Raw genomic sequence first — 14302 nt, 5'->3', positions numbered from 1 at the left:
TTCTTAACTTTTAAGGGAGGGGCTTGAAGAGTGGTGAAAATTTCAAGTTGTTGTATGAACTTGCGGACCAGTTGAATGCTGCAGGTAAACTTGTTTTCCTCCCTTTTTTTTTTTAACCCTGTTTATTATATTGAAACAGGTCACATTAAAACCAGAATTCATCTTAAGTCTTTTATTTTCATGTCTCTATCAAATGGTTAAAATGCTCTTGGTTCAGCAGTAGATAAAGTTTTGTCAACTGTTCTTAAATGCCTGTGTATGAAGCAAAATACAACCTGTAATATTCCCTGTGCTTCTCAAATTTCCAGAAAAGAAACTTGCAAGCAAAAAGTGAAGTAGTCCTAGCTCATTTTGAAGAGCTGATACTTTCTGCATACATCCTTTTTAGTGCTTCTATACAGAATCCCACTCACATTGTTGTAGTTTGAGTGGCTCTGTCCTTTTGCTGTGCTTTTGTATTAACAGGAGAAAATCAACTATACAATGTCTCAGTGAAGTATTTTCTATAAAAGTTGGGAAAGAAGGAGAAACTGTTTGCTCTAATGTTTTAATTCCATTAATTTTAGCATTCACATGATTGGTTAGTTTTTAAAGTGGTGTTTTTGCTAACTAAATGTCCATGTGGCATTTTTGAGTTTACTGTGATATTTTTCTTTACCACGCCTGACTTTGGAGATTCACAGCAATACAGGATAGCACATATGTTACATTCAGACTTGAAGGAACATTTTGGGAAGGCATTTATGGGAAAATCTTCTTTTGACAAAGCAACAAGAAAAAAATCATGGAAATACGCCAGATTGAAATCCTTGGTTTAAATATATGGCCCTTTGGTGCTGGGAGTAGGGATTTCCTGTTGCTTATGAAGTGCATTAGCACTTAGTATTTGGAAGTTTTTAGCTAGTGGTATAGAGAGGGATTACCATAAGAGCTTTTAAGAGGGAAGTTTTTAAATATGTGCCCTTAGAGTGTGGGACTCTTCAGTAAAATACATGGGCTTTTATGGTGATAGAAATTTGGATCGCATGTATTTTAAAAGAAAACATTGAAAATATTTTCTTTCAACCAGTTGGAGCTTCCCGTGCAGCTGTTGATGCTGGCTTTGTTCCTAATGACATGCAGGTCGGACAGACGGGCAAAATAGTCGCACCAGTAAGTATGGAAATCTCTCAGCAGAGAGCTGGGGTGGTTTCTAGCATCCATTTCCTTCAGAGCAAGCACTTAGAGATGAGCTGAGTCTTAATTCCAGGCCTGGCAGGAACATCAGTGTGCCTTCTGTGATACTGTCACTTTGTGGATTTTTGTTTACAAAGTAACAGAAGCAAGCTGGGATGGAAACCTCTGCTTTGGGTGAGGGGATGTGCTCTGACACAGCTTTGTCAGGAGTTTGCATGCTGCATTCTTTCATAGCTGCCTGAACCTTTCTTGGCTTCTAGCAGCTGGCATTGATATGCTAAGAGATGTCATTACTGACATAAACTCAAAATTACATCAATCCCTGGCTTGATCTCTTGCAGTTGTGTGTTCTGGGTTTTTTCAGGTGATGATTATTAAAAAACTTCTAGTAACTGTCACTGAAGTATTGCAGTACAGTCAAAGCAAAGTCTTGTAAGAAATGAAAGTGCAAGAAATTTAAGAGAGGAATAATCTGCAGCATGGCTGCTGTAGAGTGGAATACCAAGGATGTACTCTGAATGGCTCAGTATTGGGCAATAACATGCTGCACAGATTTTTCTGCTATTTCTGCATCCCTGTATCACAGGGAACTGGTTTCAGTGTCTTTTTGTGTCTGTGTGGGCCTTTCTGTCCTGCAGAAGTCTGAGACTTCTTCCATTGTTCTTTATGACCTGAGAACATGCAAGGAAAGCTGCAGCCAGATGAGGCACGTGTGAGTGTGTGTGAGTAGGAAGGTACAAGTGTAGCACAGGAGAGTGTGTGTGAGTAGGAAGGTACAAATGCAGCACATGAGTGTGTGTGTGAGTAGGAAGGTACAAATGAAGCACATATGTGAGTGTGTGTGAGTAGGAAGGTACAAATGTAGCACGTGTGAGTGTGTGTGTGAGTAGGAAGGTACAAATGTAGCACATGAGAGTGTTTGTCAGTAGGAAGGTACAAATGAAGCACATGAGAGTGTTTGTTTGTCAGTAGGAAGGTACAAATGAAGCACATGAGAGTGTTTGTTTGTCAATAGGAAGGTCCAAGTGAAGCTCACCTCGGCTGGGGCAGAGCCCACACTGAGATGTGATGGTCTGTCAGGGGTACCCTGAGCTCCTTTACTGGAGTGAAGGTTTTGCCTCTCAGTAAGCAGCTCTTTGTGTCTGGCACAGAAGGCACCAAGGAGCAGCTTTTTACTTGTTAGTGGCATAATGAGACCAGAAGGGAAGAGTGAGCTGAAACTTAGTAGAAAAACTCATTGTATTTCAATTGCTGCATTTACCAAACCACCACAATTTAAATAATACTTAAAAGCTGTGCATGTTCAAAGCCTTGATGGGGTCCTGAAATGTTTTGCCTTTGCCATTGCTGCAAATGTAAGAAATTCAAACTATGACCATTTCTTTTTCTAGTAATAAATCCATAGAGTAATACTTGGATGTCAAAGACAGGAAATTGTGATTCTGTTGTCAACTCTGTCTGCTGGATTTTCTTAAACAAGATGTTCCATGTTTTTGATTTCTTCTGTCTTGAGTTGTGGATAGGGATGTTTGCTACTTTTTTTGAAGTCCTCATCAGAGGCCATCTGGTGATGACCCTGTGGGCCTGAGTTGAGCTGTTTCCAGACATGCTAGTGTTTAAACCTGTAAATCTGTATGGTAACCAACTGCTACAAAACACTCCTTCTGAGAAGGAGACCTATTGATAAGACTGAGGTCATTCAAAATCTTGATAGCAGTGATATTAACCTCTGCTGTGTAAGGAAATTGGGAGGTTTTGTGGATTATAAATGCAACCCCAACTCTTTCTGCTTACCAGGGTATAAGCTAAGTGTCATTTAAGTGTGTGTTTTGAAAGGGCATGAGATGGGACTCACCATCCTTAGTTCTTCTCTACCTAAATACCCATTAATGAGGTGGAGAATATTAGTTTGAAGACAGCTCAGCTCTGGTTTGTGTATTGAGGCTCAACAATGAACATTCTTTCCAGAGTCAAGGGCATTTAAACAACAATGTTGAAACAAAAAAGCCTGGTTTTTGATGAGGATACAATGCTGTATTTTGCCACAGATGGCCCATAGCAACATGTGAGAGTAGTAAGGGCATAAAGCCACATCATAGGATCACATCAGTGTTGTCATTGTCCTCTTCTAGGGATTGTTAAACAGCCTTTAGTCAGGAGTAATGAATGAATGTTAAAGTCGGGCGTCATAATGATCTGAACTGGCACAATGGCATGGTGCTCTGTTTGTCTGCAGGCTGATGCATTTTTCTCTCATCTCACTTCTTAACAAGTGTTTATTAAATAGTGAGTTGTGCTGAGTACTGGAAATTATATGCCTCTTCTTTCAAATTTCAGATATTTAGTGTGGATCTTAAAATACAGGCAAAGATAGCATTCAGTGCCTTAGAAATATAGAAAATGTGGAATGTTAATTGTAATGGGAGTGCAAGTTGAATTGATATTAAGCCCACAGAGTTGCTGACTAGAGGTTTTAATTTTTCTGTGTGTTGGGTAGGTGTCTTAAATATGAAGCAGTTGAAAGCTGCAAATTCTTAATTTAACATTCCTAATTCTACTTCACTGTGTTTTTGGTACTTCAACTAGAGAATGATTCTCTGCAGTGGAAAACAGAGTTGACTTGAAGAACTGAGCTCTTGTGGTCAGGTCAAGATGACACTGGCTATTTGGCAGTTCTCAGAAGATGCTTTCTCCCTGCGTGTGCCGTGCTCAGTATCAGTTCAGGGAGAGCTTGTGGTGTTGTCTGGGGAATTGCAGAGCAGGTTTGGACACTGGGCAGGTAGAGCAGCTGAGACCTGAGTTCTGTGTTCAGTTCTGAGTTGACATGGTGTGTGCCCTCTGGCTGTGTGGGTTTTAAGCAGGGGAAAAGTCTCAGATCCCAGCAGCTCTGGAGTCTGGGGCACGCTCGTTCTCCTGTGCAGCTGTTGGCTTCTGCTGGGAAAGGATCTCAGAGTGCTCCTGCACTTCTATTAATAGGCTGCCCAGTCTCCGTGGAGGGCTGGAATGCACTGTTTTCCAGGACTCTGGAACTGGGTCACTTTGGGACTGCAGAGGGACAAGGGTTAGTTCCAAGCTCAGGAAGAGGGGAGGTGCTCCTGCTGCTCATTCTGTGTGCCTGCTGGGCTGTGTTTGTGCTCCTCCCTGGGTGATAACAGAACAGAGCTGTCTCAGAGGGCTGCTTGTTCCTTCCCCGTGCCTTCAGCTGTGCACTGGGGAAGGAAGGGCAGTCTTGCTCGTTGCTCCTTCATAATTCTGTGACTGGCTTCAGTTTTTGAGAGCACAGCCCAGACAGAATCACAGCACTCTGCACAGCAGCTTCCCAAACGGCTGAGGTGGTAATACACAAACACCCTGCCCCTCAAGGGGCAGCTGCAGTTCATTTCACTGAAAGGATGGGAGAATGCAGCTAATTAAAGAGCTCAGCTTTCACCTTGTGGCTGTTTGAGCCCTGGTTCTGCACAGCACATCTGCTCTTCCAAAGTAGCCTTGGACTGGTAAACTTCAAGGTTCTCTTCATCTTGGTGTTTATGCATATTGTTGGGTTTTGACTGGATCTTTAGCAATTTTTCTTTTGTACAGTTTTAGTCCAGTTGTTAAAATGTTCAGTGTATTATTTTTGTTTCTGTTAGTATCTTTTTTTTACCCCCTTGCTTCCAGGTGATTGCAGCTCCTATTTGAACATTCTGTCTTATGAAAGAGAAGGCTGATTTGTATTATTTGATGAGATGGAAGGAAATTTTTAGACATAAGTGGCTATATTAAAATAGAAAATGTTTTCTTCCTAATTATAAAAGCAGTTTAGTATATTCAGTGTCTTTAATCAGTGACAGCCATTTTTGCATATTTTTTACAATTAGAAGCCAGTTTTTCCCACTATTTCTTATATGCAGGTGTTCTGCAGAAAAATGAAACTTGATTCTGAGGTTGAGTACTGTATGTATTTTATGTTTAAGGAAAAAGCACTTGTAAGAATGTTATAATTATCTGGTTTTGGATAAAAATATCCTTCCTATTAGTGCTTACTACTAAATATTAGTGAAGTATATCCAGTTAGAAAATACTGAATTCCTTACAGAAATGAGGCCTAACCACCATTACCTCAGAGTGACTGCTATTTTTAGATAAGAAATTTCAAATAGTGAGGGGTGTTACTTTCCACAGTAAAAATCTTCCCAGTTCTTTCTCTCATGTTCATAAAGAAAGAAACAAGAACAAAACAGGTGTGGAGAAGAAAGAAAGAAAGTAAAAAGTGGGTTTTTTGCAGTTATTTAAAACTTGTAAATGGAACATGAATGCTTCATTTATTAGTTCAGTATTAGCTTTCCTTACCCAAGGCATAATTAACAAGATTTCTAACATGCAAAGCAGTATGTAATCCTTCCCAGGAGCTTGTGCAGTTTGTCTGATATTCAACCAAAAAATAAACTCAGACTTGTGAGAAGAGGAAAGCAGCTGCTCTAAACCTCTCCTGCCTTCTGTGCTTGCTGTGGCCTGTGCAGTCCAGGCTGGCAGGAGGGGTGGGGGCTGCTGCTCCCTGATGGGGTCCAGCAGTGCCACTGAGCCAGCTGGGCTGGGAAAAGTGCATTCCCAGGGCTGCTGGGGATGGCTGGGACCTGGACACTTCCTCTGCAGCATCCGTGATCCAGGTGGGGAGTCCTGCACTGCAGTGCCCCCAGGCAGCTGGCTCTGAGTGCCCAGACTGCTCCCGTGCAGGTTTTCCCTTGCAGCCTATTCTAATTAATTTTATTCTTCCCTCAGGTTTTGAAGGAAGGTGGGCTTGTACTGGGATTATCTCACACTCAGCTTCTTGTCCCCAGAGAACAGGCAGAACCTCAGTGACCCTGAGGGGTGTTTTTCTTGGCAAGTGTGTGTATTTTGTCATCCTCTGACCTTGTGAAGGATCAGCTGCTGCCTGAATGGGGTCCTTCTAATTTAATGTCTGCAGAGTTGAAATCCTCACTCCTCTCAAATTGGTGCTCTTTCAGGGTCTAACTCTAGAACTGCCTTGGTTTCTGCTGTAGGATTTCCTAGCTGGCAGAACTGTTTTCTTTTTTTAATTTTATTTTTTTATTTGAAGGTGTTCAGTTGCTGCTGTCTTGTTACTTTCACCATCGGGTACAAAACACTAATAGAAGACAAGAACCTGAGGTGGAAAACTCAGGAAGGCACAAGTTAGGAAATATGATGTAGCACTGAGTGACCCTGGAGTGTGCCATGGTTGCACAGAAGGCAGGTGCATGCTCTGAGAAAGCTCCTGAGGGCAAGGCAGAGGGGAGCTCTGTGGGTCTGATGGGACAGCCAGGAGGAAACTGCTGGGCTTCACTGCTTCAGCTTCGTGCTGGAGGATCTCTCTGCTGGAAGAGACTGAAGGAACTTCACAAGGGAGGCAACTTACAGCTGTCAGGAACTGACAGTAATAATGAGAGGAAAAGAGGCTTGTTAGAGGTGCAGCTTCAGCTGAGACACTGGGAGTGAGGAGTGAGATCTTGGTTCACTGGAAAGGCACCAAAGCTGTGTAAGAAGGCTGGAGTTCTTGTTGTTCCCCCTCTTCTAGAAGAGGATGGGATCCTTTCTGAGCCTCTCTGTGCCCCCAGTACTTTACTGAGCATCCTTTCACTGCAGTGAGTGGCTTTTCAGCACTTAGTAGTCATCGTGCTTTGGGAGGAGCAGGTGGGGAGAGGCACGGTATCATTTACATCATTTACATCATTCCTGTGTTTTCTGTTTCCTTGTAATAAGTGAGTGCTAACTGTCCTGGGGTGTTACTTCCTTCCCATCATTTTCTTAGGGATCCTTTGCTTGTTCAGATTAGCTTATCTGCTGTTTGCCTTCACTCTCTTGTGAGGAAGCATAAGGAAAGTGAAACAAGGCATATTTTATTCTAGTACTTTTCTTCTGTTTTGTTCTCTGGCCCTTACCTGAAATTACTAACAACAGAACAAACTAATTAGTTCCCTTGGCATCATGAGAATTGTCACTCCTCTTGTCTGGATTGTACTTCCTTTAAAAAATGTTCTACTCTTTGCTATCAATGGTAAGATCTTAATTACTTCCTCATTTGTTGCACATACAAAGGAATATTGAGATAGCAACGTTTCTGTCTGCAAAAGCATGGTAGATAATTTCTGCTCTCTTCAGCTTTGTAGGAATGTGTTATTTGTGCATCAGGTTCGTGGGTGTTGCTGACAGACCAGCAGGTGCACTTTGCATGGTATAAATGCTTGGGGCTCTTAGGTAGGTGGCAGATGGGAATAGCATTGGGAAAACCAACTGTGCTTGGGAAATTGGTTTTGGAATATCTCCTCTGATAATTCACTGTTGTTGAAAAGTAGCTTTATGGTGGCAAACTTTAGAGAGCTGTTTGTATGCAGCTGGGACTGAATTTACAGACTGTCTTTCTCTGACTTGCTAAAAAGCTAAGGATTGACAACCCCTTTCATCCTGCATTATCCAGTGTAGCTTTTAACTCCAAGAAAACTATGTTCACAAATTGATGCTCTGCTCCTTTGGGGTTGGTGCAGAAACATTAAATTGTACTAAAATATTCATATGTGAGTGCATTTAGCTGAAAGGAATTGATGTGCTTTTCCCTGGAGAGAGGGGGGAAAAAAAGCTGCTGTATGGCCCTGCACTCCAGCAGACACCCCAGCCACGCTTAAGAGTAATTACACAGCTTGGCTGATCAAAGGTTCTTAAAGTGAAAAAGAAACTGCAGTGGGGCTCCAGTTTAGTGATGTGTGCTTCCTGCATGGAGTGCCTTCAGCTGCACCAGAGCTGCACATACTGGAGAAGTGTGTGAGGTGCAGTGTAGCAGGCATGAGCTGCTGTCAAGCCAGAAAATATTTTATTGGCCTAATAACTTGTAATTGGAAGGAATCTCCTGTACAAAGCAATTTTGATCACAAAGATTTCTTTTTAATTTCATTGTCCTTTCACTCTTGCAAAGAAAATAAAATATCTGAGCTGCCTTTAAAAATAGTGTGTATGCCAGAGGGGTTTATTAAAGTGGCCTGTTTAAAAGCATGCCATTGGTAGGATGATAAATTGGTGTGTGTTGGAGGTTTTCAGCATAATTCAGAAATTGTCATAAAAATCAATAGCAGTTGACCACATGCTTGCAGAGCAGCTGCCTCAGCTTCTGGGCACCTGTGGCTGCCCTGTGGGCTGTCACAGCACCCTTCAAAGGCTCTGGAGTTGAAATAAAAACTGTTCTTGTAGTTCTCTTCACAAATGTCCCTTAACTGCCCCAAGGCAGCCTAAGGCATATTTAAATATTCTCATAAGTGTAAGTGAAGTAATATCATATGCCACAAATTATTCTATAAATAATTGCAAGAGTTTGTATGCACAGGAAAATAACTGCATTGGTATTTTGGTACCACATACAGCACTCCTGTGCATTGTCCAAGCAGCATGTAACTGGCTGTATGGATTCTGGGGCCAGATGTGCAGATTGGTGCATGTGAAGTCTGCCAGGGAATGAGTTGGGGATGTCTGAAGCAGAAATAGAGTTTAGGGAATGGCCAAGGAGGATTTTTTTTCAATGTAATGATTAGCATGCAATGACTCTAAGACATACTACAGTCATTTCTGTTGGGAAAATATAAGTCTAGATCAATATTTTACCTAGCAACTGAGAAGGTGGAGTTTTGATTTGGAGTCTTGACTTTGAATAGGATCAGTTTGGGAGTTGGAGTTGTGGGGCTTTTAGGGTGGTTGTGATCCAAGTCTGTGCTTATAACTTGGAGGTCTCTGTGAGGGTCCTGCCTGCCCCCAGCGTGGTGCAGGATGTGTGGCAGGACAGATGGAAGCCCCTTGGCCTCTGTGCCAGTTTGCTGGCAGAGACCTTGGGCTGCTGCTGTGGCCCTTGGGAGAAGTCTCCTGGGTGCTGGTGACCCCCTCCACATCTGCCCACTACTGATGTACTGAGCCCTCCCAGCAGCACATCTGGAGTGTTGGTCCCTCCTCATGGTGCTTCCCTGTGCTCTGCTTTGCTCTCTTGCCTGTTTGGTGCATTCAGTGTCCTGTGCCATGTGTTCCCTCCATCTGCTCTCCTTGCCATCAGCTCTCTTCTCTGGTGTCCTTTCCCCATGCTGATGTCTGCCAGCAACTTCATAAAAATATCTGTGGCATGGCTGTGATGTTTGTACTGTATCTCCTGTGTGAAATGAAGTTACTGAGAGCCAAGACACTTTTCTAAGCTGATGTCATGTCCAACCACCAAAGTGTTTACTTCCTTGACTTCAGTTGCTTTTGGCACTTCATTTGTTCAGAGTGCTGTGAACCCTCTGCTCTGGAATATGTGTGTGCTGTTTGCTGCCTGTTCTTGTGTGGCACAGTGCTGGCAGCAGCCCTTCAGTGGAAATCTGCCTGTGCCCAGCTCTGGGGAGTTCTCAAACGCTGCTCCATGGCCTGGGCTTTGCTGGAAGTGCCTCTAACTGGGGGCTGTGGATCAGCTGCCTGGCAGCAGTAATTAGAGCCACTGCCAGGGTTCCAAAAAGCTGGAACTTGACGTTGGTGTAAAGCCACATCTGGCCCCTGAGAGGTGTGACCCAGCCTCGGGTTCATCTGCCCTGGGGGTGCTGCCCTGGGTCTGCTGCCCTCTGGGGGTGCTGCCCTGGGTGTGCTGCTCTCTGGGGGTGCTGCCCTCTGGGTGTGCTGCCCTGGGTGTGCTGCCCTGGGTGTGCTGCCCTGTGGGTGTGCTGCCCTCTGGGTGTGCTGCCCTCTGGGTGTGCTGCCCTCTGGGTGTGCTGCCCTCTGGGGGTGCTGCCCTCTGGGTGTGCTGCCCTCTGGGTGTGCTGCCCTCTGGGTGTGCTGCCCTGTGGGTGTGCTGCCCTGTGGGTGTGCTGCCCTGTGGGTGTGCTGCCCTGGGTGTGCTGCCCTCTGGGTGTGCTGCCCTCTGGGGGTGCTGCCCTGGGTGTGCTGCTCTCTGGGTGTGCTGCTCTCTGGGTGTGCTGCTCTCTGGGTGTGCTGCCCTCTGGGTGTGCTGCCCTCTGGGTGTGCTGCCCTCTGGGTGTGCTGCCCTGTGGGTGTGCTGCCCTCTGGGTGTGCTGCCCTCTGGGTGTGCTGCCCTGGGTGCTGCCCTCTGGGTGTGCTGCCCCCTGGGTGTGCTGCCCTCTGGCTGTGCTGCCCTCTGGGTGTGCTGCCCTCTGGGTGTGCTGCCCTCTGGGTGTGCTGCCCTCTGGGTGTGCTGCCCTGGGGGTGCTGCCCTGGGGGTGCTGCCCTGGGGGTGCTGCCCTGGGTGCTGCCCTGGGTGCTGCCCTGGCCCAGCACCCTCTGCAAGGGGCTCTGCCCTGGGGTACCCAGCTCCTTTCTGCTTCCCTGCCTCACCTGCTTCACAGGGCTTGGGGCTGCAGTCCTGACCTGGGACTTGGAACTCTGGCACAGCAATGACAGGACTCAGCAAAAGGCCTGATAGAAGTTATTGATGTCAGGGAAAACATCAAAAGAAGGTTATTACTCTGAAAATAAAGATTTGAATTTCTCAATGCTTTATCTCATCTCTGGATGACCAGTTGAATTCTCCTCAGGAGAGCAGTGAACAGTCCTGAAGCTTTATCATTTAGACATTGTGGGTCCTTTGGGTCCCTCCCACTGAACAGCAGAATGGATTAAAACTCAGGTTTAAGCAGTCCCGTGCCTTTGACAGCACAGAAGTGTTGCTGAGAACCCTGCTGTCCTGTGTGCTCTCTGTGAAAGCACTGCTGAGCTGATCTCCTGCCAGGGTTAGGGCTGACTGGCAGCACCACTTGTCTGAAGCAGGGAGCCCAGAGCACAGAACCTGCAAGGCCATGGCCTAGATGCATAAAGTGCTTTTAGACAAGCCTGGTGATTTACACATGTCCTTTTAATGAAACATCCTTGTCTTTCCTAGATATTTTAATAGAATATATTCATAGGCATCTGGCTCCTGGTTAGCTGGATTCTTTCCAAAGATTGAACTTCACAATGTTAAGCAGACTGATAAGAGTATCTGGTAGTCAGGATGACTGGCACTTAATGAATTGCTCAAAAAAAAATCAAATTACAGTAATGTGTCTTTAAAAAGAGCTTGTATTAAAGACAGCATGATGTTAGAATAATTTCTCCTGTAACATCTGTTCTTTTATTTGGTATAATTAACATATTGCATTCTTACCATGAGTTCTAATGTGGATGTATTAGGTTACATTGCAGCTGTGGTTAAAATGGATTGACCTCCAATGGTAATCCACTTGGTAAAAGCCTGCTGAGGCCAAGGAGTTTCTGAGTGTGTTCACCAGCTGTGTGGTTTTGTGGAAGTACAGGGACTAGATTCTGTGATTCAAAGGAAGCCTTTTTGATAGGAAATACTTTGTTTCTGCTTTATTTCCCCTCCCCTTCAGTTTTTACACTAGAGAGTTTTTTTTTAATAAAAGTACAGAAAAACTTAATACATTTCATTTATCTGTTCCTCTTAAAAAAAACATAGTGAGCAGAATCTGTGGTTGAAGAAACAACAGAAAGCCTTTTTTTTTTCAATTGCTGTAATGACTCTGAGGCCTGTATGGCAGAAGCCTCTGTGGGTCTGTGTTTGAACACCTTTGTTTGCCACTCCTGTGTAGCTCTGTGCACGTCCCACAGCTGGGCTTGGCTCTGCCATGCTAAAAGCCACTTCACTCCAATGCAGTTTCAGCTGCACAGTGGTAAGATTGGTTTTGATCCTCTTACCCTCCCTGTGGCCCCCCAATACTATTTATTGAGTTAAATCAGATTTATATTTTCTTAGATATGGAATACCCTTGGTATTTTTAAAAGAGAAATTATGTTAATATTTGGGGCTATGTCTTTTCTAAGCACATGTGAAGTGCCACCTTTTGACTGCTTTTGGTAGATGAGCCCCTAACTAAATTTGTATTAATTTTCTGTTACTGAATGAGTTGGTGCCAAGTACTTTCCTTAGTTTTCTTCTGTAATATTAGTTAGCTGAGAGTTCAGCTCTGACTGGAACTGAACTGTCAGGGCCCTGAAATGCCCCTGGTTTTGGGTGGATGATAGAAAGGATGACTTTCAGCCCAAGGAGAAGTATTAGTTTTGAGCTGTGACTAAAACAGCTGACACAGATCTATTTACCTATAAATTGCAATCTCTTTTGGCTGTGAGACTCTTTGGAGATGTGAAACTGGGAGCCCCAGAGCGTGGAGCTGTTGGTGTAGCTGGTGTGCCTCCTGTACATGCTGGGTGGCACTGGGGAAGGGAGGCTTTGGGAGGGCTGGCTGAGGAACACAAACTGCAGGTGTGCAGGGCACAGGCCCACTGGGGTTCCTCAAAGGTTTATCCTGCTCTTTGGGGAGCTTTCAAAGGCCCAACACCCCAATTTCAGCTGTGAGCACTCTGTCTGAGGTAAAGGCTATGAGGGGCTTCGAAGAAGAGCCCTGGTTTGCCCTTCAGGCAGCTGCTTTATCCATCTGTGGGTTATCTTCCCTAATATTTGCACTGGGAATCTCCAGGGGGGTGGAGAACATGGATTGCCCTGGCCTTCAGCTGAGCGTGTCGTATGTTTTTGATGCAGACTTTGTTTATTTTTTTCCCCCAATCTGTCTTTGCTCCTTTGGGATTCTCCTTTGGCAGTCCCATTGCATCCCCAGGTGGGGAAGGGAACCAACCATCAGCTGCCTCTAGTACTGGAAACTACTGCAATGAAAACTGCTGCATGTCATTGATTTGGGTTAAGGTTTGTGACAGCTTAGTGAGACTCTGGGGCGGGGACCAAAACTGTCTGTTGTTTTTCCTAGGAACTTTACATTGCTGTGGGAATATCTGGAGCAATCCAACACTTGGCTGGAATGAAAGACAGCAAGGTATGTACTGGGTGTACTAGAAGAGATTTTTGAGGAAGAAAGTGAGCTGACTCCCTTGCTTTTGCATCAGTGCTTTAGATGGGTTTTGTACTCTTTGACAAAACAAGATATTGTGCCAAAACTTCTCATGCAGGAGCAAAACCTTTGCACTATAACCCAGAGTGATCAGTGGAAGCAGCTAATTGACTTTGTTTGAAACAACCCTAACTACAGCACATATGCCTGAATTCTATACAATAATTCCATTTGCCTTTATTCCAGACTATGACATATTAATTCATGCATAACAATGCACAATTTGAATTATGAACTTACTATTCCATAAAGTAAAAGATGTCTCTGACATTCCTGCATTTAGCCATTCAAATGGAAACCTGTAATAAAATGGCAGTAAAACTTTAAAAGGTTTAACTCATTAGCTGCCAAAGCAAATAATCCAAAATTGGAATTGCCAGTTTGGCCCACAGTGCAGTGTTTGAAAATAGGAGCAGATTTACCTGCTCACTGATACTATCAAATGGCAGACATCAAAAACTGGAGGTCCTGCCTCCCACAGTAATTTTTTAAAAAGGCTATGTGGGGTTTTTTTCTATTTTCAGAGAATGAACTTAACCAAGCCACAGTTTTGAATAGTTTATAAAGCTGGGGAAGAGGGTTGCAAAACATTTCAGGTCGTTTCTTGTGTTTAACCAACCACAGGCCACTGAGGTGGTGACTGGTGATTGTCCTCACAAACCAGCCTGTGTGGAAGGATGATCTCTTACCTTTTTTTTTTCCCCTCATGTATAATATAAATATTTTTTTGGGGAATGATAAGCTTTCTAAAAGCAGAGACCTGAGTGGTGTTAGCATTCATTGATGCAGTGGAGAAAAAACCAACCAGAATTCCAGATGTTAAGGGTGTGGGATGGGCAGAGGTGAAGGTGTCTCTTGAGCAGTGGGAATTGTGGCAGTGAATTCCCAAGGGCTTTGGTGAACAGCACTGCCACGGCCACCTGGGCTCCTCTGGCACTGCTGGGCCACAGGTGGCTTTGCTGGGAGCTTTGTTTGCAGCAGTTCAGTCTCCAGCTGTGCCCTTGGCTGAGTGAGGAGATGGGCAGGCAGGGTGAGCAGCAGCCACTGCCTGAGAACTGCTATTGGAAGCTGCACAGACTTGATGTGACCCTCTTGGTGTTTACCTGCTCCCTTAGCTCAGTTCAGACTGCAGCAGCACTGGGAACCTCGGACATGAAGATCCAGATTCTCCTTTGTGACAAAAACACTGAGCAGTGATAGTAACCTGTACTGTAACAGCAAAACCTCTGCTT

General features: G+C 44.5%; 1 protein-coding gene across 1 annotated transcript in view; it reads left to right on the top strand.

Annotated features, from left to right (window-relative positions):
* The window catches only part of ETFA (electron transfer flavoprotein subunit alpha), a 32198-nt gene that overhangs the window by 14969 nt on the left and 2927 nt on the right, over nt 1-14302 (top strand). Inside the window, exons 8-10 of the mRNA XM_059857887.1 lie at nt 16-84; nt 1070-1152; nt 12930-12995. Of these exons, the coding sequence (XP_059713870.1) occupies nt 16-84; nt 1070-1152; nt 12930-12995 (218 nt within the window). The remainder of the gene's footprint in view (nt 1-15; nt 85-1069; nt 1153-12929; nt 12996-14302) is intronic.

Source organism: Haemorhous mexicanus, chromosome 13 (genome assembly GCF_027477595.1).
Source record: "Haemorhous mexicanus isolate bHaeMex1 chromosome 13, bHaeMex1.pri, whole genome shotgun sequence".
Lineage (NCBI taxonomy): Eukaryota > Metazoa > Chordata > Aves > Passeriformes > Fringillidae > Haemorhous > Haemorhous mexicanus.
The sequence above is the reverse complement of the archived record's forward strand: the minus strand, read 5'-3'. Positions and strand labels throughout refer to the sequence as shown.